The sequence below is a fragment of the Papaver somniferum genome, chromosome 7, assembly GCF_003573695.1.
Source record: "Papaver somniferum cultivar HN1 chromosome 7, ASM357369v1, whole genome shotgun sequence".
NCBI lineage: Eukaryota > Viridiplantae > Streptophyta > Magnoliopsida > Ranunculales > Papaveraceae > Papaver > Papaver somniferum.
The window spans coordinates 773,820-799,294 of record NC_039364.1 but is presented as its reverse complement, the minus strand read 5'-3'; the positions used below and the strand labels follow the sequence as shown (position 1 = coordinate 799,294).

Below are 25,475 nucleotides of genomic sequence, written 5' to 3'. Positions count from 1 at the left end.
GATAACTAGTTCTAAGAAAAGGAAAGACATGTAATAAGGAAATAGGACTAGGAAAAGGAAGTCATACTTCTATATATATGATCACCAAAGTTGTCGTTGATCATATGAAAGATTAGAGCTTTGTGTTTAGTTTTGAGTTATTTTCTAAACATCAATAAAGAGAATTGTCTTTATACAAGCTAAGATTGATCTTTGAGTTACCATTACGTTTTTGAGGTGCGCACAAAAGGTATGATGTTTTTCTACTACAAACTATTCACTCTATCAATAACCAAGCCAGATCTGGTGTATTATACGGGATTTTCCTTTTCTATTGATTCCTACGGGTTGGATAATATGCAATTATATTTCGACATTTCCGCCCATACCTGCAAAAGAAGACACTTGCGAAGTTTCCACAAATCATAATCAATATCAAGCTAATTTGTTTTCTCCCGTTTGCAGCGGCTGTCATGGATACATAGTGGCACTGACGGTGGTGCATAACATTGGGAAGGGCTAATTCGTGTCCGAATTTGAACGTTGCACAAAAACAACCAGTTTTGGATCTTGGGCATTTCCATATTTGAAGTTTACTGTGATGATTATCTTGTTTATGTTAGATGAATGGCAACAACGTTTGATGCCTGATGTAGAGGATCTTTTTATTTTATATTTTTTTATGCCTGATGTAGAGGATCAGCAACAAGTGAAGATTAAGTTCAAGGATGTTGTGTAGCAATGAAGAACAAAAAGACATCCAGAACAAAGAAGATTACCCAATCACCTTGAGATTTCCTACTCCTACATCCTTGCTGTTGTTAATTTATGTCGTTGTCATGTTTTGTTTCTTTTTGCAACATCTTATCTTATTTATTAACGCAATGTTCTTTATCTATTATTGTGTAACGGTGTTACCAATTTTATATATTTAAAGCAGGAGACGTTTCCATCTAAAATGAGAGTGAATGGCGCGGAAGTATAAACTATCAATTGAACAAATGTAGTTTTGTCCTTAAACAATGATGTACCGAGTTGCATCTGTGTTTATTGATTAAAGTGATTGGCTGATAGACCATGCAGGACTATGAGATGGGCATCCAAACCATGACTGTCCGGCTTATTGATTAAATTATACTTACGATACTTTGACAACTAATGTCATTTTCTTTTTTTAGCTTAAGACCCATTTATGAAAAACAACTTTTTAGCTTAAGACAGCTTTATTGAAATTCCTTATTTTTCCTTTTGGACACAAGAGTCATTCGTTAAGTTTTGCATCGTACCACCACAGTACTACTAATTTACTGTTGCCACTTTAACACCATTGACACAGTTGCATTACACTTCAATATGTATCTGCCCATTGAGAATATTCCCCCGTGCCGATAAGATATGGGTATGCTGAATACACGGGTACGTAGAAATCCAAAATACCGCAACGTCGAAGGCGTACGAGAGGTTGAGCCCAGGCCAAAGGCCTAGGTGATACCTACTGACTTATATGTAAACCGGAATAAGGAAGTGTGACTGTTTTTGTAAATAACTATAATTTATTTTACTCTTTTTATTTTCTAAAGGGTTCTTAATTTCATTAACACTAGTAATATCATATGAGCGATGCCGGTGTAATAGTTCAAAGATTAGCTTATGGCCGGTGAACTGCTTGGCAAAGGTACCGAGGTCTAAAGTGGTAACAATTTGGTACAAAAGCTTTTTGTGGTGAATTATCTAAAAAAATGTGATGGTGTCTCTTTTACAAGGGCGGAGGTAATAATCTGTAAAAAAAAATTGTAGTTTTTGACCGATAATTAACTATAATCGTGTAAGGAGGTTCTAAGAGTGACATATTTGTTTTGTTTGATCGGGAAGACTTAGTTTTCAGTCAACTTGATTTGAATTTTTATTTTAGAAAATTATGCAACCTTCAAGTGGCTATCTGGGGAAAGATAGCTCATATCTTAGATGGGTATACAGATGGTCCTCAGTCTGCCCTGCTTCTCAGGTATCTTAGCTTCATTTTGGTTTATAGACAGCCTACACGTCAAGGAAAAGTCTATGTGGATAAGGACTTTGTTAAACATAGACGAAGACTTTAGACAAAAGTCCTCACTAATGACAAACGTGAAGGATCAATGGACCATGTATGATGTATCCAGTTTCTAAAGCTCAAAACTTTCTTACTTAATTTCCTGATAATGCATGGACCACGTATGGTGTTTGCAACTTTATAAAGCTAGCTCTCAACCAGACATGAACTAATAGTATATCTAAAGAATTAAATACTAAATTGGACAAATTTAGGACACAAATACTAATTTTGCTCAAATTTTAAATAAAATAAAATCGAAAGTTATTAGTCAAATAGTATATCTAAAGATTTAAAGACCTAGATAAAATTAGCTCCCACGTTGAACGGTGAAAAATTCTCGCTTCCTATTGGCCAAAATAGTTTTTTTTGAGTTATGTGAAACGAGTGTTTTGGTGAAGACACTTGCAACGTATAATTGGTTTAATTTTTTTTAATTTATCGTGTTTGGTTCCATGGAAATCCAAATTCGATTTGGAAGTCGAATGCCTATCATATTAGGATTAGACAAAATTAGTTTCCACGTTGAACGGTGAGAAAACCTTCGTTTCTTATTGGCCGAAATAGGTCTTTTTTTGAGTTTTATGATAAACACCCACGTTTTTTAATTGTTTTTCACAAGAAAGTCCATGATACAAAACTCGTATTTCAATGGTAACTCGTATTTCAACGGTAAGTTCATGTGCTCGTTACACTCTCATTATATGGGAATCTGAATATTTTTTGTACTGTGTAATTAAGATGCCAGTTGCCAAGTGATTCTCCGAGTGGTGGAGATCAAAAAGTTATTTCATATGTTTATTTGAATTGTTTCCTCTCATTATTCACATTTGTATTCATCAAAACAGGCTTAATTCATATTATGCATCTCAAGAAAAATTGATCTTTTTTTTTTGTTCGACGGTTCTCCTTTATTTCCTGAAAATTGTTTTCTTCATCCCGACCGACTGTTCTCTGCTTCATATTAATCTCATAATGGCGCTGGAAAAGATTGTTATTGTTGAGGTAGCTGAAATCATAAAAAAATTACTACCAATTCTCGATGAACATATTGGATCTGTAGCATGGGGGATTCGGGGTGATTTAGAAAAGCTTAAGCTAAGCTTGGTGACAATTCAAGCTGCAGTTTCTGATGCTGAGATAAATCAAGTAAATGACGAAGCCGCCATACTTTGGTTGAGAAGGCTTAAATTTTATGATGCTGATGATGTTATGGATCACTATTCTTACGAATACATGCATCGTGATGAAGAGGGAAGCCAGCTGAAGCACAAGGTACGAGACTTCGTTTCGTTCTCATCCTCCAACCCACTTCTATTTCGTTTTAGGATAGCTGGTAAGATACGAGCTATTAATAAAGCGTTAGATGAAATCCACAAAGAATATACAAGGTATCATCCAGAATATTGTTCCCAAGTAAACAAGTTTTCTCTTGATAAGTGTTTACGCATATTATATCCGTTTGGTCTTTGGGATACAAAATTTTCCTTTCCGAGTTCGAAGTTCAAACATTTGACGTTCCTGGACCTCTCCAATTGTGAGTTTGATTTATCACATGATTTGTCATTATATCATTCTCACAATTTGCAGACATTGATATTGCATAGCTGCTCAAATGTTTCTGGGTTTCTTGGTGGAATTGGTCATTTGAAAAAGTTGAGGCTTCTCGATGTCTCAAGATCTGATATTAAAGTTCTACCTCATGATTTAATCATTAAGCTTACTAATGTGCAGACGTTGGATTTCAACGGGTGCCGTAAGTTAGAAGCCTTACCCGAAAATATTGGGTTGTTAAAACGTCTAAGTTCCCTTAACCTTTCATATTCATCAATTAGAAAAATACCTGATTCCATCACTTGTATCAACAATTTAATGACGTTCAATTTTATGCTTTGCTGGAAGTTAGATGCCTTGCCAAGAGAACTAGGAGCTTTGACACGATTAAGGTGCCTTGTTTTGAGATGTCCGGCTGGGACTGGGATCAAAGTGTTGCCTGAATCATGCATTAGCAACCTCTATAATTTGGAGATAGTTGATTTTGGAAATAATTGTGAGCTCCCTAAAGAAATTAAGAATTGGCCGAAATTAAGAGAGTTTAGACACTCTAGAGATTATTATGCTGTCATGCCTGGAGGAATCGAAAAGCTAACTTGCCTTGAAACATTGGATTCATACATAGTGAGGAAAGAAGCAGATATTCAATTATGTGGAAGTAGTGGTAATAGTGGGATAGAAGAGTTAGCAGTCCTTAACTCCCTTCAGAGGTTGTATATAAAAAGGTTAGAGAATTTTAGAGGAGGAATAGAAGCTGCGGAGAGAGCAAAGTTGAAAGATACGGAAAATTTGAGAGAATTATATTTGGAATGGAGCTTCCGTAGAAACGATGAAGATGAGGAACATGATGATATGGTGTTGGAGGGTCTTCTGCCCTATCCAAATTTGAGAACCCTGCAGTTACAAGGATTCTTCGGTTGAAAGCTTCCGAAGTGGATGGGTTCAATTTCTAATTGCCTGCTTCTTGTGTCATTGAAGTTAGAAAATTGCTACAATTGTGAGAAGCTTCCAGCTCTTGGTATGCTCCCATGTCTTAGGGATCTTGAGATTTCGGGAATGACGTCAGTCAAGTATTTGGGCAGAGAATTTTATTACCACCAAGAAGAAGAAAATTGTAGTACCTCTACAACATTATTATTCCCCTCATTAGTTGTGTTGAAAATCTTTGGTATGTTGAATGTAGAAAAATGGGTTGCTCCTCCTGCATCTTGTTTTTCCTTCCCTATCCTTGAGAAGTTATATTTGCAGGATTGTCCGAAATTGAGAAGCGTACCGACCAAATTTCCTTCTCTTAAGGTATTGAGATTGATCAGAAACAGTGGCAAGGCAGTAAACTCAATTTTATCTGCCACTAGAGGAGTAGGATGTCTGACCTCTCTCACATCCATTGATATATATAATTCTCCAGAACTGATATATTTACCACTGAGGGCATTAGTCCAAGAGAATACTCCGAATATTTATACTTTAGAGATCAGTAATTGTTCTGAGTTTCAAGGTTTTCGTGATGATGATGTTGCTGATGATGTAAACAACAACTGCAGCAACAGTTCTCTCCAAAGGTTGGAATTATCGTGTTGCCCTGTTTTAACATCTCTACCGGATTTGCGATTATGGACTTCTCTTCATGAACTAATCATACGGAAGTGCGACAGATCAAAGGTGTCTATACCCTATGATCTCAAGAAATCACTCTCCTTTCTTGATACACTCTATGTTGATTTCATATAAAGAGAAGACCAGCAGCTACGAAATCCAGGTCGTTATATATGCAACTCATTCACCTCTTCCAGTTACTACCAACAGGTCTCCCTCTCTCTCTCAAAGTTAAGACTCTTTTTGAATCTGTGATAGATTGACATTAGAGTGCTGTGTAATCTTCGTGTTTTTCCTTGTGTAGTCTGTTTTTTAAGTTTGAAGAGTGAGGCTGATGAAATTGAATCTTACAATTTATTTGAGATATTTTGTAAAGTGGGAGTGTCTTACGTTGATTGTCTAATTAGGGTCTGGGTCCTTAGACATGCACTTGAATCGTAGACTAACACGAAGTTCCCACACGAAGACCAGTTTGACTGTTTGATGATTTAACCAAAGTGCCCGCACGAAGTACTTTCAAGTTTCAATGGTGACTTCTTTGCTAGTGAATGTTACTGATTTTGGTTGGTGGAGTTACTCTTATTCGACTTTCTTTCGTGCTTATAGGTTTATTTGAGAGGATATCACGAGGAACTGAGTAGCAACGATGAACCCCAAATGATAACTTGTTAGAGCAGTCATATGCTGTATTTTCATTTGCAGCAAGAGCCACCAGTACATCTGTGGGTGCAAAATACCACATACTCATTACTTACGTGAATTAATACATTTAGTGGAATGCGAATAAGGACGCACATTATATATCCAGAATGACGAACTTGATGATGTCACTAAGTCGCAATAAAAGTGTGAAGATCTACGCGGCAGTGAAAAATCTGTGCGGCAAAATAAACGGCCAAGAGACTTTGACGCACATCAGATCCGAAATTAGGGGCTTTATTAGCTGTCCTCCACTATGTTAACTCCAATAAAAGGAACCAACCATCATTGTAAAGAGAGATCTTTTTGGTGAGCTGAGATAAGATGTTTAGGAGAGAGAAAGTAAATTGTTTCCCATGTTAGGGTTTCATCTCATCTTCTTTGTATTTGCTCTAAGTTTTAATAAAAGATTTTAAGAATATTATCATGGTTTTTTAGATTACTTCATAGATTCTCATTAGGGTGTAGTTGTGGGATATCCTGCAACCATATTTTGGCGCTAGAATACAACTTGGAGGATACTACCTGTTGGTGAATCTCTTTAAAAAATAAGTTCCAAAAGATTATTTTCTTTCGATTGTCTTATCATCCATCTTTGAGAGTTTTAAAAACTTAGATCTATAAAACAAAGCAAAATGTTTTCATCTCTGAAATGAAGTTTTCATTAATAACATTTTCAGTCCTGTAAATAACACATTTTTCATTGTCAAGAGAAGATATTGTTACAGGAACAACAAATGGTGAGACAAGCATTCGCAGGAGAAAATGTAACGCCGGTTAGAAGGAGCAGGAGAATTGCAGGAAGATGAAGAGGCGAACACGCAGAATCGTCAAGGATGGGTGATAGAAACAACCAGCATAGACAAGTTCAATCTCAGATCAAACAGGTAGAAGAGGAAAACAACCAAGTAAGCATGTAAACAACCATCATTATCTTAATAAAAAACATGAAAAACACTCGCTAATCCGCAGATTCAAGTTACAATACTCTAACAAACTTACCATGTGGAACTTTTAAGCCATTTTTTTGTAAATGGCTTCCCTAAGAACACGAGAATCAGCAGTTGATCCTTCCCATCCAGGATATACATATATAACCTCCAAGTCTTGAGAACATAAACCTAAGACATTGGTAGCAATTGCGCTTTTCCTTGTACGATACCTAGGCTTGTCTGCTGTTGCAACATGGACACTAATATGTGTTCCATCTAATGCCCCTAGGCAGTTCTAAAGGTAAACAAGGTGATGTTAATAGTTCATTAGTGATACGAAAAACCAAGTGTTAATATTCATGACATATAAGGTTAAAAAGGTTATAATATTTCATTTGAGACAATCTCATACCTTAAAGCAGTTCCATCTCTGGTCAACAGAACTTGTAGAGACTGCTACCGGTTCTTTTAACAACTCTCCTTTAAGCCTAATAACTCCTTTCAACACCGTGTTCACATGTCTACTAATCGTATCTCCTGATCGCTTAAATTGAAAACCCACAACTCTATTCTTATGGTGATGCGCAATTACATATAAAAATATCGCCACCATTTCTTCGACATCACAATTCCTATTATCTTCTAGTCCACTAACAGTGCGCAATTTATGACAAAGAATTCTAAAAGTGCGTCTATCGAGACGAAGTTGGGATTTACATTTGGTGTCACTTTTGTATACCAAATCTTCCATCACCCATAATCGTACCATGGTTAATTCAAAACGATCATTAGCTCTTAACACACTGCTTTGATGACGCAAGACATATGAATAGAAATAAATGTAAAATAAAGTTACAACATCCATCGTTGTTCGGATATTGTCTGTCATCATTTCAAGTTTCCTCTTTTTTGTCAAGACTAGAGGTGCCATACTGGAAGTGGGTCTGAATTTGAAAAGGATAAGAACAAAATGGTCAACCATACATGACTATACAGACACGGATGATAAAACAGTAAACAATCATACAGCCACAGGGTGACTCAATATAGGTCTCAAGTCAAATATCAAAAGTTTTTCAGGAAAAAAAAAGCATAATCTAAGTTAGTTTTTCATTGTCAAAAAACACAACACAATCAAGGGATAGTTAAAAGATGATTTCATGGATTATATCATAAACCCAACATACACATGCATAAGCTAATTTTATCATAAAACTAAAAAATTACCGAAATCAATTTAAATGAAATTGGTGAACGAATTATACCTTGAAAGTTCTTATTAGTTGAATCAAAGGGAAACGCTGATAATACTGTAGTTGATTGAGTCGGGAAAAGAAGAAATAGGTACTGTTGAAAATGAAAGTTAGAGTTCTTGTGGAAGAAATTATTGTTCCTGAGTTGATGACCGATTATCACAAAGCCGCAAATCCAATTGAGATGATAATTGGTCTTTTAATCAATCATTCCTGCAACAAACTGAAAAGAAATCAAAACCCTAACAAAACGAGCAGTTAAAAAAAATGAAATTACATACAGATAGAGAAGAAAGAAAATACGAGAAGTTAAAACCCTAACCTAATCATCGTATTTCTCCATCTCTCATTCTTCAGTGGTTTCTTTCTTCTTCTCTCTCGATCTCTTCTTCTCTCTCGATCTCAAACGAAATGGTTAGAAATGAAAAATGAAAACCAGATTCAGATTTTGTTTTCAGAGGGACAGATTCGTAATTTTTGCTCAATTTCCTTTGTTTTTTACGGAATCAAATTTCTTTCCACCCACCCACCAATGCAATAAAATAGAGCCCATTGGAGGGAATTGGATTCCTTAGAAATCCAATTCTAAATTTTTTTGGGTTGTTCGGTTCAGGGGAATTGGGCCTATTCCCTTGGAATCCAATTACTGGGCTTCCAATTACCCGAAACGAACACGCTGTTATTACCATATCCAATTCATGAACACGTTATCAGGAAAAACCACCATATTTTTAAAACGAAATCAGATTCTTAATCAAGGCACAACCTATCTCTTGATACCAATGTAGGAAATTTCTGTACAATAAACACTTTTGAATCAACAGAAACATTAAGAATCTTTAACAGTGTGATACGTGGATGGGTACTGACACTATTCTTGATAGATAGATTATTCTCATATGAATCCAATTGCTCATCTTAATAACATATACATAAGAGTAAAAACATTTGAAACACTTGGTAAAGCAATTCTAAAACACTGAAAATCAAGAATCCTAGTTCAGCCAAGATACTGATAATTAAGTACTTAAGAATAAGCAGTAAGAAATCCTAATCCTACCAAAAGAGTTTTGTACATTGATGGTACGCAGAGAGTCCAATTTTGTGCAGAAAAAAACATTCCTGGTGATCAGCTGATCACGTATGGTGCAGATACGTAGCATATCGCTCAAAACATAAAATAAGAAAACCAGATAACCAGTGATTAGCCACAAAAATAAATACTATCTCATAGATTAAGATTACAAAAGATACATAATTCATTGGAAACAAGGACACATATAAATCCATGATTAAGTATTTAGTGAAAAAAATAATTAGTGATCAACTTTATTACTATCATAAAAATAGATAGTTACATTTTTTTGTTTTTTAATTATCTGTGTGGATTCAAGTAAGAAAATACTTGACTTTCTTTATTACAGTGTATAATTTAGGATCATGAACGAAGGAAATTACGTTTTATTAATGGGGGAATTTTAGATTAGACGAAAAATGGATATAGATTAATTCCATAGTTCTTGTTGGACTGAAAAAATCTATGGTTAAAATCCCTATATTTTACGAAACGAATAGATCTTCTTACCATTAAGATTAAATTAAATCATAAAAAGAAAACGATTACGAGAAACTTGGACAACTATGCGTTACAACTGATAAAAACCACAAGAAAGAAAGAACGGACGCATTATCACTGGGATTTGCAATGAAAAACTTCACTCATGATATTGATTAGAATCAAGGCCAGGTAACCAAACACATCCACCACATGGAAATTGCTAGAATTTTCATGACCATCCTGAGGCTCAATTCCATCTTCATTTATGATCAAATACGTTTATGAATGGGTTTTATAAAAATTAATTTTAGATTCAAGCTTAGAATCTCTTAATTGAAGATTTCCTCCAAGAACAAAAACTTGAAACTCAATGAATTTTTTTAAAAGTACATCCACCAATGTATTACTCCAACCCAATACAAAAATCACTAATACCAGATGACATTACAAAAGAAAGAAAAACAAGAGTGAATCTAAATTAACCAACTATTTTCATCACAATGGAATCGATAATTCTCCAGTACCCAAACCACCATTTCTCTTTTTTGAGTAGCAGAACCAGGAACAAACCCCAAAACCCAACTCCAAATCCCAAAGCAGTAACACCGTAAAACAAGATTTTGTCTTTTGCATCCTCTTGATAATCATCTTCTTCGATTTCAACTATAGGATTACATGGGTTTAATCCTCTTGAGCTATTACCACATAACCCTTCATTGTTCCTCAAAGCATCGATTGGAGCATCATTGAAGGCCTTGATATTCGGAAGAGGACCACTGAATTCGTTGTACGAAATGTCGACAGTGGTCAAGCTAAGCATTTGATCAAATGAAGATGGAATTGAGCCGAAAAGCTTGTTGTGGGATACATTTAGTGTTTCTAGTTTGCTTAGTTTTCCAAGAGCTGATGGTATTTCTCTACTCAACTCATTGTAACTAAGATCTAACAAAATTTGCAGCGAATCCAGGTTTCCGATCTCGGGTGGGATACTTTCATTAAAATTGTTTCTGCTCAAATTCAAAGATAGTAAAGCTGAAGATTCTCCTAGTTGTTTGGGTATTGATCCGATGAGTTTATTGTTTGATAAGTCTATATACTGCAGGTTGGACAACGATGCAATTGCGGAAGACAACCTGCCAGAAAGCTGGTTATTGCTCAAATTCAACTTGATCAGTGAAGACAATTTCAACAACTCCTTCGGAATTTCCCCTACTAAGTTATTTGAACCAAGATAAAGTTCGCCTAAAATCTTCAACTTTCCCAATTCAGATGGTATTCTACCTGTGATATTGTTCCCTGAGAAAGATAGGACTGTCAAATTTTGACATTTTCCCCAATCTTTTGAGAGTTCACCATACAACATATTGTTTTTCGCAACAAGCCAATATAGATGAGGATACACTTCAAACGCCTCGGTTAGGTTATCTACTAATTTATTGTTTCCAAGAACGAGATTTTTAAGGCTGGTGCAACTTCTAAGGCTTCTTGGTATAGGACCTGTGAAAAGATTATTACCTGCTACAAGTTTTGTAAGGATTCCGCTTTGACATAAATTTTGAGGTAAATTGCCAGAAAATCTGTTCTCGGACAAATACAATTCTTCCAACTGCGTTAGATTGTTCATTCCCGTCGGTAACGGGCCACTTAATTGATTTCCAAAAAGATATAAAAAAGTCAAATTTCTCAAATTACCCAATGAAGTAGGGATCGAACCAGTGAGCTTGTTTTTCGACAACTCTAAGTCGGTTAAAGAACTTAGTCTTCCTATATCTTGAGGAATGACGCCAGAAAGTTGGTTTTGATACAGGTAAAGAATGTTCAGGCTAGTTAAATTGGTTATAGAGGCAGGGATTGAACCAGTGAGCTTGTTTTCCGACAACTCTAAGTCGGTTAAAGAACTTAGTCTTCCTATATCTTGAGGAATGACGCCAGAAAGTGGGTTTAGAAATAGGTGCAGAGTGCTCAGGCTAGTTAAATTGGTTATAGAAGCAGGGATTGAACCAGTGAGCTTGTTGTCCGACAAATCTAAGCCGGTTAAAGAACTTAGGCTTCCTAAATCTTGAGGAATGATTCCTGAAAGTTGGTTTAGAAATAGGCACAGAGTGCTCAGGCTAGTCAAATTGGTTATAGAAGCAGGGATTGAACCAGTGAGCTTGTTTTTCGACAACTCTAAGTCGATTAAAGAACTTAGCCTTCCTATATCTTGAGGAATGACGCCAAAAAGTTGGTTTTGATACAGGTTAAGAATGTTCAGGCTAGTTAAATTGGTTATAGAGGCAGGGATTGAACCAGTGAGCTTGTTTTCCGACAACTCTAAGTCGGTTAAAGAACTTATCCTTCCTATATCTTGAGGAATGACGCCAGAAAGTTGGTTTTTATACAGGTAAAGAGTGCTCAGGCTAGTCAAATTGGTTATAGAAGCAGGGATTGAACCACTGAGCTTGTTGTCCGACAAATCTAAGTTGGTTAAAGAATTTAGCCTTCCTATATCTTGAGGAATGATGCCAGAAAGTTGGTTTGTGAACAACCATAAATGAGTAAGAAAATATAAATTTCCAATTTCTTGTATGATAGATCCACTGATATGATTTCCAAAAAGGTATAAATATTGCAGACCTGTGAGAGAACCTATTTCCGATGGGATGTGCCCAGAAAGTTGATTAACAGAAAGAACAAGATGGGTGAGCTTATGAAGATTTCCAATCTGGGGCGGAATCCCCCCAAAGAGTTCGTTGTAGCTCAAATCAAGACTTATCAAATTAGAGAAAGATGAGAAATTGAAATTATGGAGTGTACCTCGCAAACCCAAACCTGATATATTTAATTCCTGGACGCTTCCCTTATTGTCACAATGGATTCCATACCACTTGCATGGACTCTTTTTACTCGCAGTCGAATCCATTTTCCAAGAAGAGAGCAGAGAATGATTTTGGTTAATAAGGCTTGATTTCCATTTTAGAAGAGCAACTACTTCTTGTTCTACACCTACTTGTAAATGTTGTTTTGTACCAGTGGAAGAAAAAGAAGAACCACAAAGAACAATACTATAGGATGAAACTAACAGTAATGCTAACAGCACTAGTAAAGTATCAATGGAAACTATTAATGGTTGCGACATTTGGAAAGAAGATAGAGTTTCTGTTTTTGGGTTCTGATTAACTGATCAAGTACAAGGGGTGCTTTATAATAAAATTGGTGGTTTCTAGTCTCTTGTTGCGGACACACAAGATAAGGCTTTGTGTGGACACCTATTAGTTTCTGGTGTCCACCAGTCACATTACGACTTTGAATAATTACGTACCCTGTGACTGTTGCTCTTAGAATAGTCCTCCCATAAGTTACGGGTGTTTATGATTATTCCACTTAGAATAGTCCTCCTAGAATAGTCCTTCAATAATTTATGGGTGTTTTTTCAGAATGGTCACTCATCCATAATTGGTTTCACAAAATCATCTTACCTTTAATTATTGTTGGTAAAAGAGTATTTTTCCATGGCAGTCATGTTTTGGTCCTAAATACCCATTCTCAATTGTTGAAATGATGGTTATGAAATGGTGAGGCTGACGGTTTATATCCAAGAGAAGAAACGGTGAACCCTTCTAGGAAATGTGATGTAACGATCCTAAATGTGGGTTGAAATTATGGTGCCATGTAAAAATCCTAAATGCGTTTAATTTTAACAGCAGTAAAAACAACAACAGCAACAACGAAGACAGCAGCAACAACAACACCACCACCACTACGGGAAACATTACCACCACCAACACTCTTTATCCTTATTTATCGATTGACAATTAAGTAATTCCCACACCAAACTTAACTCTGACGCATGACATAACAGTCATGTTAACTGTCTAGTGACTGTTGTGCAAAAAGTTGTAACGTTATGATATATATAAACCCCAATAAGGAAGTATGACTACTTTTGTAAATACCCATAATTTATTTTACTCATTTATTTTCTAAAGGGTTCATAATTTAATTAAAATTGATACTAATGAAGAAAGTAATCTTAATTTTATTTTAGTATTTTTATGTGTACTCGTTATGTATACTAGTACAACCATTGCCACGGTAGGAGGACCGACCGAAGAACTTGATGAAACGACATCATTACGTGATTGCACGGATTCAGATTTATAAAGGAAAAACAAATGTAAAAGAAATGTTCAGACAAATTTTATCGTAATTCTAATTTGTAAAACAAAATTGTATTAAATTGATAATGTAAAAAAAATAATTATTTCTATTCAAATCTTTAGAGATTTTTCAGTCGCAATTGCTAACATTCTGTAACCGTTGTTATTCTACGCGCCTTTTTTAATCCCATAACATTTGTCAATTCTCTCTAAAATATGAACAACGATTTTGACAAACAAAAAGTTAAAATACAGAATCACAAACTCAAGCATCCACTAAACTTGTTGCTATAGAGAAATGCATTCCTTATGTAAGATTCTTCTATCAAAACGGCGAACAACTAATAATGTACATGTCATATCAGAGAGTTTGTCCGGTTGTGCACTGGAAAGGGCATCTGTTATATAACAAAGCATTGCTGTTTACATGCCCTGTCAATTAGGTGGGTGATTTTAGCACAGTGTGGTTATATTATAAAAAGATGGTGGAATTTTTAAGTTTAACACCTCATGGTCCGTCAAGAGACTCAAGAAGCACGGTTTTTAGAATGGGATAAAATGAAACCAATGCCCTAACACTGGTATGACAGAAAGTGAATTGAGATGGTTTTAACTCACTTTTGTCAGCATCTTCTTTGCAAGTATGTGATAGTTCCTTTACCAGATTCTTTACAGGTCAACCCAAAGAACGCGAAGATTACTAGTGCGATCACATCGATAAGTAACGGTGCTCCTTCGCCAGCAAGTGATAAGCAAGTACTGCAAGCACAATCTCCCGCACTTGTTAAACCTTGATAGCATGACACTAAACATGCAGTGGGACACCGAGGGTCTCTAAATTTACAACAATTGAAAAATCAAATGTAATAAACCCACTTTAAAAATTTTAATCGCTCATAGGGAAACTGGAAATCTGGCAAATACATTATGTCGAATCTTTTATGTATCGGCAAACTCATGGCAAACAAATTAAGAGTAATAGTAAACCCTCCTATAGGTTTGTGGGACAATAGCAACTCAAATACGCTTTTCCCTAGTGCTGACAAATATACTTATTATATATACTCCTCCTATAGGTTTGTGGGTTGTAGCTGAATACTTTCTGGAGCTAGATAGTCATAAATATAGGATACAAAGAGGAATTCTTTCCCAGACCTTGCGAACAAGCTTCACTACTGGTAAAAACGTTTGGAACCTCACATTTGACGGGTAATAGCAAGCATTCTTGATACCATGTTTCTTGTTTCTATATTGTCCAATCATTTCAATTATGTGCACGGATGATAACCATCACAGTAATATAGGTGCTGGTGGCATGATGGCCGCGCGATTGGTGAAGGTGCTGGTAGTGCATAACCCGTGCCATCCGCGTGGGTGGTGATGGTGCTGATAGCGCATAAAACTGTTTTGCGGTGGAATTTCACTGTTTTACGCCGAATTTGGCTCGTAGAATCAATGATCCACTTCTGCGCCAAATAAAAAATCATCTGTAATGCAATTAGAACATGAATCAATAGCTAAACTCGGAGGGAGGGAGGGAGGGAGACGTAGTATAGATCCCTGCTGTAGGGGTAAAATACCGCACAATCAATAATGACGTGAAGATATGCAGATAGTACGAGTTTTGCTTTGAATTTTTTTTTCCTTTATCAATTAATCAATTAACTATGACACAGGTGTCTTTTTGGGAAGATAAAGAGTGGTCGGGATGGATCGTAGGAAAGACAAAGAGTGTCCATGATTTTGTAACCACACAGGGAGAAGATATGCACCATTTGTTTCGGGAGACATGCATTGATCCACCGTCCATTGTCAGTTCAGTTCAAAAAATTGGAAAGGCAGAAAACCGCTAAAATCCAGAATTCCAGATTGACACGTACGTGTCATAACCTCCTTTAATCTCTCGCAACAATTTCAGCGTAGGTATCCTTTTTGCGATTTCGCATAACTTCCCAAATTAGAAGAGACAGAAAAATGCAACACAGTGCTGGTTGGTTTCCCCTAATTACTTCTGTTCTTCTGTCCATGAAGAAGAGGCATGTGAGTTTCACTCTCTAATTAATCCAGTCTTTTAATTTCGATTTTACTTTTAATCTTGTTTCTCATTGTTTGTTTTGCAGATACTATCGAACATCACAAAAATCTACAAATCGGCTGTTTATGGTCTGCTCCGTGTGTTTTGTGGGTTCAATGGATTTTAGTGACTGGTATGATCTTTATCTGTAATCAGCAACATTATTTTGTTGGTGTCTATGTATATAACCAACAGATGGTTTTCGACCATCGATACTATTTCATAAATCTCCCCTCTCTCTCTCTCTCTGATACTTCTTGTCCTTCGGTACCGACTCCAGATTTCTCTTCTTCTTCTCTCCTTATCATTATCTTATGTGGATACTTGAAGGGTTGGATTCATTAACATGAAAGAATTGACCAAAAATCGTAAGGTTTATCAGTTTTAGGTTGTTGTTTATGTTTTTTTTTTCCCTTCAGAGATTTTGTTGACATTCAGAGGTTCAATGTAAATTGAAGTTAACTTCACAAGAATCTATCTGGGTTTGGGATTGAGTAAGCTATCTGGTGGTATTGGGATTTGAAGATGGAGATTTCTTGAAGGGAAATGCTAGAAAACTAGCTACTTTCTCGTTGGTTGCACGCATTCTTACATGGCAAATAGACGTGGCAAGAAGATGTGGATTAATGGCAAGACGTCACTGATTTGGAAGTGAGAGACAACAAAAAACTTATCGTGACTTTTTTTTTATCCCTCTCTAGCTCTCTCCGTTCGTTTATCTCATAGAGGCCATTGTATATTAGTTTATATATAGTATTCAAGCATTCACCACTCTTACAATTACTTAGGTATCCATGCATTATTTTAAGCAATAACGTAACCCGAGCTCTTGATTTTAATTATTGCGTTAAAATCATGTGGAAGCGACAATTATTTAGGTATTCAACTAGACAATGATACTCTAAATATTGCAAACAACACAAACTAGAAAATAAAAGAGACGAGAATTTAACGAGGTTGAATCCTCAGGAAAAAGAGAGATTTTATATATTATTGTTTAGGAGAAAATATATAAACCCTAAGAGAGAAAGAAAAATTTTTGGTGTGTCTTTTTAACTTTATCTAATAGGCTATTTATACTAGTTACTTAGGTCCTCTACACTTTGTATTTCCTACAAACTAGGATGCTTAGAGCTTCTCCGATGAAACGTATGTGAGGGGAAAAGTATGCATCCACATAGGATGCACAACCATATTTATAAAAAATCATCTCCAACCCATTGATGTGGGGATGAAGTGGCAAAAAACAAATTAGACATCCTCTAGGTGAACTTCTAGTTTTAGACATTCACTTAGAGGATATCTTACCATCTTAGTCACACTTTAACTAATAAAAATCAATGAGAACAATAATGAAAATAATTTTAACTAATTATATGCCTACAAATAAGTAAAGAAAGATGAAACAATTTAATGGGTTGGACATAAAAAAAATTTCTAATATTTAGGATTTTATACCTAGAGGATGTCTTAAAAGTGAGGCCACATATGAAACATCCACGTTCACCGTTGTAGAAGCTGTATACTGTATGTAAAGTGTACTCTATACAGCCGTAGATTGTTTATCAACTTATTAAAGAAAATATTTAATGTTTTGATAGATCAAATTAGAAAGAAAAACTCTTTTTAAATTATTGAAATCTTGAACAAATCTCGCATTAATTAGTTGAGGATTTACCCTTGGATTTATGGTCCCCTATGTGGCGGGAGGATACTAAAAACATCTTTTCTCAAACTAAAGTGTGGTTAAGAATTAAAGGTTTACCCTTGGATTTATGGAATGAATCTTCATTCATGAGCATAACTAAAGACTGGGGAAGGTTGGTGGCAATTTCAACGGCAACATCTGGCTTTTTCAAGCTTATAGAGGCTACAATTCGTGTGGAGGCTAAGTTACAAGATATTCCAGCAGCCATTACTAAGTGGATAGATAATAGAGAAATCTGTTTGTTACTTCAGGTAATTCCGACAGGCAACTTAGATAAGATCAGGTGCATCGTAGTGGGCCGTAATGATGATGAATCAAAGGAAGCTGAATCTCGCGAGCAATATCAGACCCCTTGTTCTAATCATATGGTTAACTATAAGGAAAAGGGTAAAGATCATCTGATTCTCGATAATTTATCTCCGGCAACAACTACAACGGTAACTCCTCTCAGCAGAAAGAAGGGAGGAGAAGCAACCACGTCAGGGGTAAATTTGAGTAGTCAATTTGAGTTTTTGAATTCAATTCAAGGGAACAGTCCATTTCGGAAATTATCAGAAGTGAGGGAAAAGGTCGCATCAGAGGTGAGAGAGGAAACAAAAGTACCTAAAAATCCGTAAAAGATCAGGGCATTAATGAGAATGATGTACGCTCGGTAAGGAACAATATCAATTATGGGTTAGCGTGTGAAGACTTGTCGTTAGTTGATAAGAAAGCAACAACTGACATGGGGAAAAGTGTCTTGGCTTTGAAGTCGGTCGTTGGTGTTGACATTTCAGAAAAGCCTTCAAGCTCCAGCAACATAGGACTGCAAAGCAACACGGGGTCTGAAGTAGTGTTACTTGGAAATAGAGTGATCACGGAAGGTGGCTTTCCTAAAGGTTTTTTTGTACAGTCGATGGAGCTAAGTGAATATCCTTTTCAAGTATCTTCTGGTCCGTTTGCTGTATTGGAGGGTGAGTTAGAGAGGAAAGGACTTTTGTTTGATTCGAGTCTCGGGTTGGGTGCATGTGCTGCAGTCACTTCAACGGCAGATAACAAGAAGATTGAATTTGGAACCAATGGAGCATGAATCGTTTGGCTTACACCTGGGCTTAGGAAACGGGCCATTAACTACTACCAGTCCAGCAATTCCTCTTGAAGTGATTTTAACGGGTGCTATTAGTAATAATTCTCTGTTTATTGAAGAAATTGAGCTAAAAGAAGACGAACCTGCTAGAGATAAATTAGGGATCTGTTTTAGTGAGAACATCAATTGGAGAGTAAAAGGAAAGTTGAAAATTCATAAGGTTGTCAATCATAAAAGATTTAAACAGAAAAGGTTTCTGAGGTTTCTGCTTCATGGACTTTCCCCTGAGGCGAGGTCTTCAATTCATGAAGAGAATTTCAAGAAGAAGGAATTTTGTGTTTGCGACCAAGACGATGAGAGACGAAGATTGGAAGCTGAGACAATCGCGGATGCTCACATGGGTGCTCGTCTGGTGGATTTAATTTCTGCTGGTAAGAATTCTATTCAGAAAAATCAAAATTCTAGGGTTTTTTGTTCACAATTTTTTGGTACTGCTTGGTTGGACGATAAGCATTGTGATTCAAACCCATCATCTTCTCAACTTGAATCTTATATAGCAGAGCATGTAACGAATGAAATTGTTCAATTTAATTTGAAGTATTCTGTGGAGGATGTAAATTTAGTTTCAAAGAAGGGGGTTGAATGTTTTAATGGATTTTAACATTCCAAGTTACAATATTAGAGGTTTGGGGACTGAAGGTAGAGATACTGCAATTAGCTCTGTGGTGAATCTTGAAAAGGCAGCTGTGGTTTTTATTCAAGAAACAAAAATGGACCACATGGATGATTTTACAGTAAGGAGTCTTTGGGGTACTGGGGGGAATCAATGGGCTGCAGTAAATTCGATTGCTGCGTCTGGGGGGATCTTAACAGTGTGGAACGATGCTATTTTTAATTGTGAGGAGGTGTTTGCACAAACTCATTGTCTCTCCATCAGAGGCACCAGAATTTGTGATGGTTTTGAATGTGTTCTTACTAATGCGTATGGTCCAACAGGGGTTGCAGATAGAACTAGAATTTGGTCTGAGTTAGATGAGGTGAGAGCAAAGTGGCCGGGATTACCTTGGTGTATAGGTGGGGACTACAATGTTATTAGGGTCTCGTCTGAAAAAAATACTCCAAGTGCTTCAGATGTGATATGAGGCGGTTTGATTCCTTTTTGCGAAGACATGAATTATGCGACTTACCACTGAATGGAGGGCTATTTACCTGGTCAAATATGCAAATTCCACCTATTTTATGCAGATTGGATAGATTTGTTGTTAGTGGGTAGTGGGAGGACAAGTTCCCTTTAATGGATCAATGTGTTCTCACACGGACGGTATCAGATCATTCTCCATTGTCTCTACGAAGTGGTGGTATCGTATTTGGTCCCTTTCCTTTTAAGGTTGAAATTTTCTGGTTAGAGCATCCTAGTTTCAAAGATCTGATGTTCTTTTGGTGGAATAGCATGTGTTTTGAGGGTTCTTCAAGTTTCATCTTTGCTAAGAAATTGCAAATGTTGAAGTCAATATTAAAGGGCTGGAGTAAAGAGACTTTTGGGAATTTGGATAAGAAGTTAAGGGAACTGGAAGTACTAATTGACATTCTGGACAAGAAGGAAGAGGTATCAGCTCCTATTTCAGATGTGGAGATTTTGGAGAGGGCTAGTCATCGTCGACATTATAATGAAGTGCTTGTCTTGATAGCGAAGAAGTGGAAATACGTTGGCATGAGGACGGGGAAAGGAATACAAAGATGTTTCACAAAATAGCGAATGGGAACATAAGGAAAAACGCGATGTTTAAGTTGATGATTGGTTCAGAGGAGGTTGTGTGTCAAGATCGAATTATCAAATAGGTGACTGAGTTTTATGAGAAGTTGTATACTAGAGATCAGGAGGAGGATGTTGACCTGGAAGAGTTTTCTTTCTCAACTATTTCAGAGACGCGGAGCACTTAGCTTGAAAGAGAAATTTCTGAAGACGAGATCATGTCGACTATCAAATCTTTCAAGCTAAATAAGTCTCCAGGGCCCGATGGGTTTCCGATTGAATTTTACAAAGTTTCTTGGGAAGTTATTAAAAACGATTTTATGAAAGTGATGAAGGAATTTAATGAGATTGGGGGTGTCAATTGGCGCTTAAACTGCACTTTTATTTCATTGATTCCGAAGAAGAAAGACGATGTTCAGTTGAAGGATTTTCGGCCTATTAGCCTGGTCAGTACTATCTATAAGATCTTTTCAAAAGTTATCGCCAATAGATTAAAGGTGGTTATCCCAAATCTGATTTCTCAATCACAAGGTGCCTTTCTAGCCGAGAGACAGATATTAGACGGAATCTTAATTGCAAATGAGCTAATTGACTCTAGAAAGATACAGGGAAAATAAGGGATTGTGTGAAAGTTGGATATGGAAAAGGCTTACGACCATGTTCTCTGGGGATCCGTAGAAGGTGTGCTTAAGAAGATGGGGTTCGGTTGGAAATGGAGAAGATGGGTTAAAAATTGCATTTCAAATGCTAGGTTTTCAGTTATCATCAATGGAGCAGCGAAAGGGTTCTTTAAATCTTCTCAGGGTCTCCGGCAGGGAGATCCTCTATCTCCGTTCTTATTCCTTTTGGTGGATGAAGTTTTTAATAAACTTATGAATAATGCGAAGTCTGAAGGTTGTCTAAAAAGTTTTTATGTGAAAGAAAATGGTATGGAACTCTCTCATCTTCAATTCGCGGATGACACAATTGTATTCCCAGATGCTAAGGTAGAAGAAGTTCAAAAGCTTATGGAGGTGTTAGAGAGTTTCAAGGCCAAAACAGGCCTGAAAATTAACCTCGCTAAGAGTGCCATGATGGGTATTGGGGTTCAGCAGGAATGTATTCAAGAATGTGCAGGATTAGCAGGGTGTGCAGTTAGAGAGTTTCCAATTTCTTATCTTGGGATTCGTATTGGGGCGTCTACTAGACTAAGATCTGTTTGGAATATTGCGATTGAAAGAATGATTCTGAAGCTAGCTCCTTGGACGAGAAGGTACCTCTCGAAAGCCGGAAGGGTTGAGCTCATCAATAGCGCGGTAGCATCCATCCCTTTGTATTATCTTTCACTTTTTAAAATGCCTATTTCAGTAGCGAAGAAATTAGAAAAACTGATGCGAAATTTTCTTTGGGGAGATACTATTAACAAGAAAATCCTTCATTGGAGGTCGTGGAAAAAAGTTTCTGTCCCAAAGAGTGAAGGCGGTCTGGGCATCAGAAATTTAAAGGTTACCAACGACGCGCTTTTAACAAAGTGGTTGTGGAGATATGGAGAGGAGAAGATGAGTTTCTGGAGGAAAATCATTTTTGAGAAATTCAGCGACATTGAAGAAGTTGGGTTACCTAAAGACTCAAAAAAAACTTATGGGTGAGGGTTATGGCGGGGTATTCTCAATCAGTCTGCTTTCCTTAAGAATGGGTCCAAAATTTCAACAGGTAGAGGAAATAAGACGAATTTTTGGGATGATGTTTGGTGTCATGAAAAAACTCTTAGAGAGTTATTTCCAAAGCTATGGAAAATCAGCAGAAAGAAGGAAGCTACAGTTGAAGATATCTACATCGATGACAGGGCTGGACCGTCTTGGTACATTGACCCTTGTAGAAGGCTTAAGGATCAGGAAATTCAAGAAGTTACAAAATTCTCTAGACTTTTAGACGATCGAGGAGCTCCTGTTGCAACCGATGGTAAACGGGAGTGGACTTACAGCCCCAAAGGTATGTTCTCTGTTAGTCTTGCTATGCTTGGCTTATGCATGATCAAGGACATATCACACCTCCAAAATTTCCATCTAAATACATTTGGAACAAGACAATCCCTCCTAAGGTTAGTTTCTTGGTTCGGGCGGCTGCAAATAGAGTTGTTCCCACTCTTTCTACATTGTCGAGAAGGGGTATGATAGTGGTGAATTTATATGGGTTCTGTGATAATAATGAGGAACCGGTTGAGCATTTGTTTCTCCACTGCCCTTTCATTTGGAAGATTTGGGAACATTTTCTTCAATAGCTGGGTTTTGCCTGGGTTCATCCCACAACCATTATTGATTTCTTATGGAAGTGGAAATTGAAGATTTCGACCAAACCCCTTGTGTTCTTCCGATATTGTCTTCCGTTTGCTTTGTGGTGGGTGGTGTGATTGGAAAGAAATGACATTCAAATAGCGAAGAAGCAAGGGAGGAAAACCTTAAACTCTCTTATTATAGATATAAAGGTTGTTGCTTAGTTGGTCTGTTAATGTTGATTCATTCAAAAACATGAAGTTAGATGACTTCGTTTTTGATTGGAAAATCTTGTTTAGAGAATAGTCAGTTGTAAGTTCTTTTTTCTCTCATGTATCTTTCGAGGGTACTGTCTTGGCACTTTTTTTTTTCTAATTTCATCTTATCTTTTTCAAAAAAAAAAAAAGTTGAGGATTAAGAGTATCTGACATATGGTTTTTCACTAACACTAATCTAAACCTCACCAACTAAAATTGATAGGTAAAGTTAACTAGTTAAGCCACGTACGGTACATGGTTTTAACGGCTTCTAACGGGGGTACCATATTTGTTTGGGGTGTACCAATACAAAGCAAAGGTACTGGATGGTTTGTTTTACCATACGGATACAGGCACACCCTCAATCTAATACTATATAGTACCCACATTACTAATTAGAAGCTCATTAATTTGATACCTATATACACCAAGCATGATCATGAAGATATAATCTGTGGTCCCAAGATAATCTCAATAAAATACAAGATTGTTTAATTGATTTGTTTGTCTTCCACTTGCTAGTAATTAATAACGATCTTGTATATGATTTTGAAGATTGGCTTCTATCCCCTACCCCAAAAGTCATCAATTTATGATCTCAATGAAGATTTTGGAAACTTCATTTGGTAAGTGCAAGCAATGTGGCATACGCCAATTGTAAAGTATATCTGCCCAGTGCCCATATCCCAAGCATCACCATACGAAAGATCTACTTCTTCTTAAGGTGTGACCATAATAACATAGGATCATCACCCTTTTTGATTTTTGTTTTGGTAATCCTTCATTATTAATTATCACAAGCTTGAAAATATAAGAAATCTACTTCACCGTGCATTTTCTTTCTATTATTTCTGCGTGTTCGCAAAATGGCATTGGAAAAAGGCAAAGTTTTGTAATATTTGATTTGGGAACCATCTGGGCTTTGTATGCTCATTAATGAACTGGTATTTAACTAACCCGATAGTATACATATCGAGGCTTTGAATCGATAACACATCACAATTATTGCTGATGAGCTAGGCAGCTAGTGGTATTTGTTTTGATTTTATTAATGCGGACGACGTCATACTGTGGGTGGAAAATACCACACACTCATTAGGTACGCGAATTATTATATAGCACTATGCGAAGATGAATGCACATTTATATTCAAGATGACGAATTTGATGATGTCACAAAGTCACGATAAAAATGTGAAGATCTATGCTTCGGAAAAAAACGCGTTGGCAATATAAATGTCCAAACGACATTGTCCCAAAATAGGGGCTTTATTAGCTATCTTCCATTATGTAAACTCCTATATAAGGGAACAACCACCATTGGAAAAGGAGGAGATTTTTTTCGTGAGCAGAACTTAGTATTTTAGGAGAGAGAGTATTATTTGTTACCCAAGTTAGGGTTTCATCATATTTCATTTGTAAGTTTTTAATAATACATCTTGAGTATTTTATCATGGTTTTTTTAGATTGTTTAACAGATTATCTTAGGGTATAGTTGTGGAATTTCCTTCAACTATATTTTGGCGCTAGAATACAGCTTGGATGATATATCCTGTTGGTGATATTCATTGAAAAAAGTGTTTAAAAATATTTCTAGTTTATAATCTTTTCATCATCAATCTTTGAGTGTTTTAGAAGTTTGGATCTGAAAAATGTAACCAAAAGTTTTCATCCAGGAAAAACAATTTTCCATAGTATCTCTTTATAGAGTACTTTTTCCTTCGTCAAGAGAAGATATTGTTACAGGAACAACAGACGGTGAAACAAGCATTCACAGGAGAAAACGCAACGCCAGTTAGAAGGAGCAGGAGAATTTCAGGAAGATGAAGAGGCGAACACGCAGAATCTTCAAGGATGGGAGAAAAAAAACCCAGAATAAACAGGTTCAATCTCAGATTCAACAGGTTGAAGAGCAAAACAACCGCAAGAATTATGATGAGGTAAGTGTTCGTACCACAGATACAGCGGACGAAAACGAGCAAAGAATTGGAGAAGAAGGACTAGTGGTAGAAAATGAGGAGAATATGACGATATAAGATCTTCGGCAAAGATTAGTTGAAGAAAGGAGAAGATAAGAAGAAGAAGTGCGAACTTGACACGTCAGAATGATGAACTAAGGGAAAAAAATAATAGGTTGCTCGAGCGGAGGACACAAACCACATCAAGGACGACACGTGAAAGCTCAAGATGAAGGACAAGTAGGAGCAAGTCAGGATGTAGCAGATCTAACCGCATGGATGATAGACAAGAACAACACTAGATAACACTGTTGGGAATTTTCAGGTATGAGATAATATGCAGGAAGGGCGCAATCATAATCGCATGGAACACCAACTGGTGGAGGATCGATACATACAAGAAGGTGAATGTCATCGTATACAAGGAGATACTATGACCACACATACTATGATCAGGAAGATGAAAGTGATGAAGAACATGAAAGGATGATATTACAAGGTAGAAAAATGTTGTGAAATCAACGCGATCAGGAAAAAGAAGATGAAAGACGCAGGGAAGCGCGTCTAAATGCAAGAAATGAAAGGAACGAGAAAGATAGAGCAAGCGAA

At 36.6% G+C, this 25,475-nt stretch overlaps 1 protein-coding gene across 1 annotated transcript; it reads right to left on the bottom strand.

Moving 5' to 3' along the window:
* Window positions 1–9,993: 9,993 nt before the first annotated feature.
* Window positions 9,994–12,806, bottom strand: LOC113294043 (probable leucine-rich repeat receptor-like protein kinase At1g35710). The gene has a single exon (XM_026542469.1). It carries the CDS (start codon window positions 12,776–12,778, stop codon window positions 10,139–10,141), a length of 2,640 nt encoding a protein of 879 aa, XP_026398254.1. The 5' UTR covers window positions 12,779–12,806; the 3' UTR covers window positions 9,994–10,138.
* Between the last annotated feature and the right edge of the window lie 12,669 nt (window positions 12,807–25,475).

Bases quoted from the DNA above. Each gene is read 5' to 3' on its own strand.
- LOC113294043 (XM_026542469.1), bottom strand. From the start codon at position 12,778: ATGTCGCAACCATTAATAGTTTCCATTGATACTTTACTAGTGCTGTTA.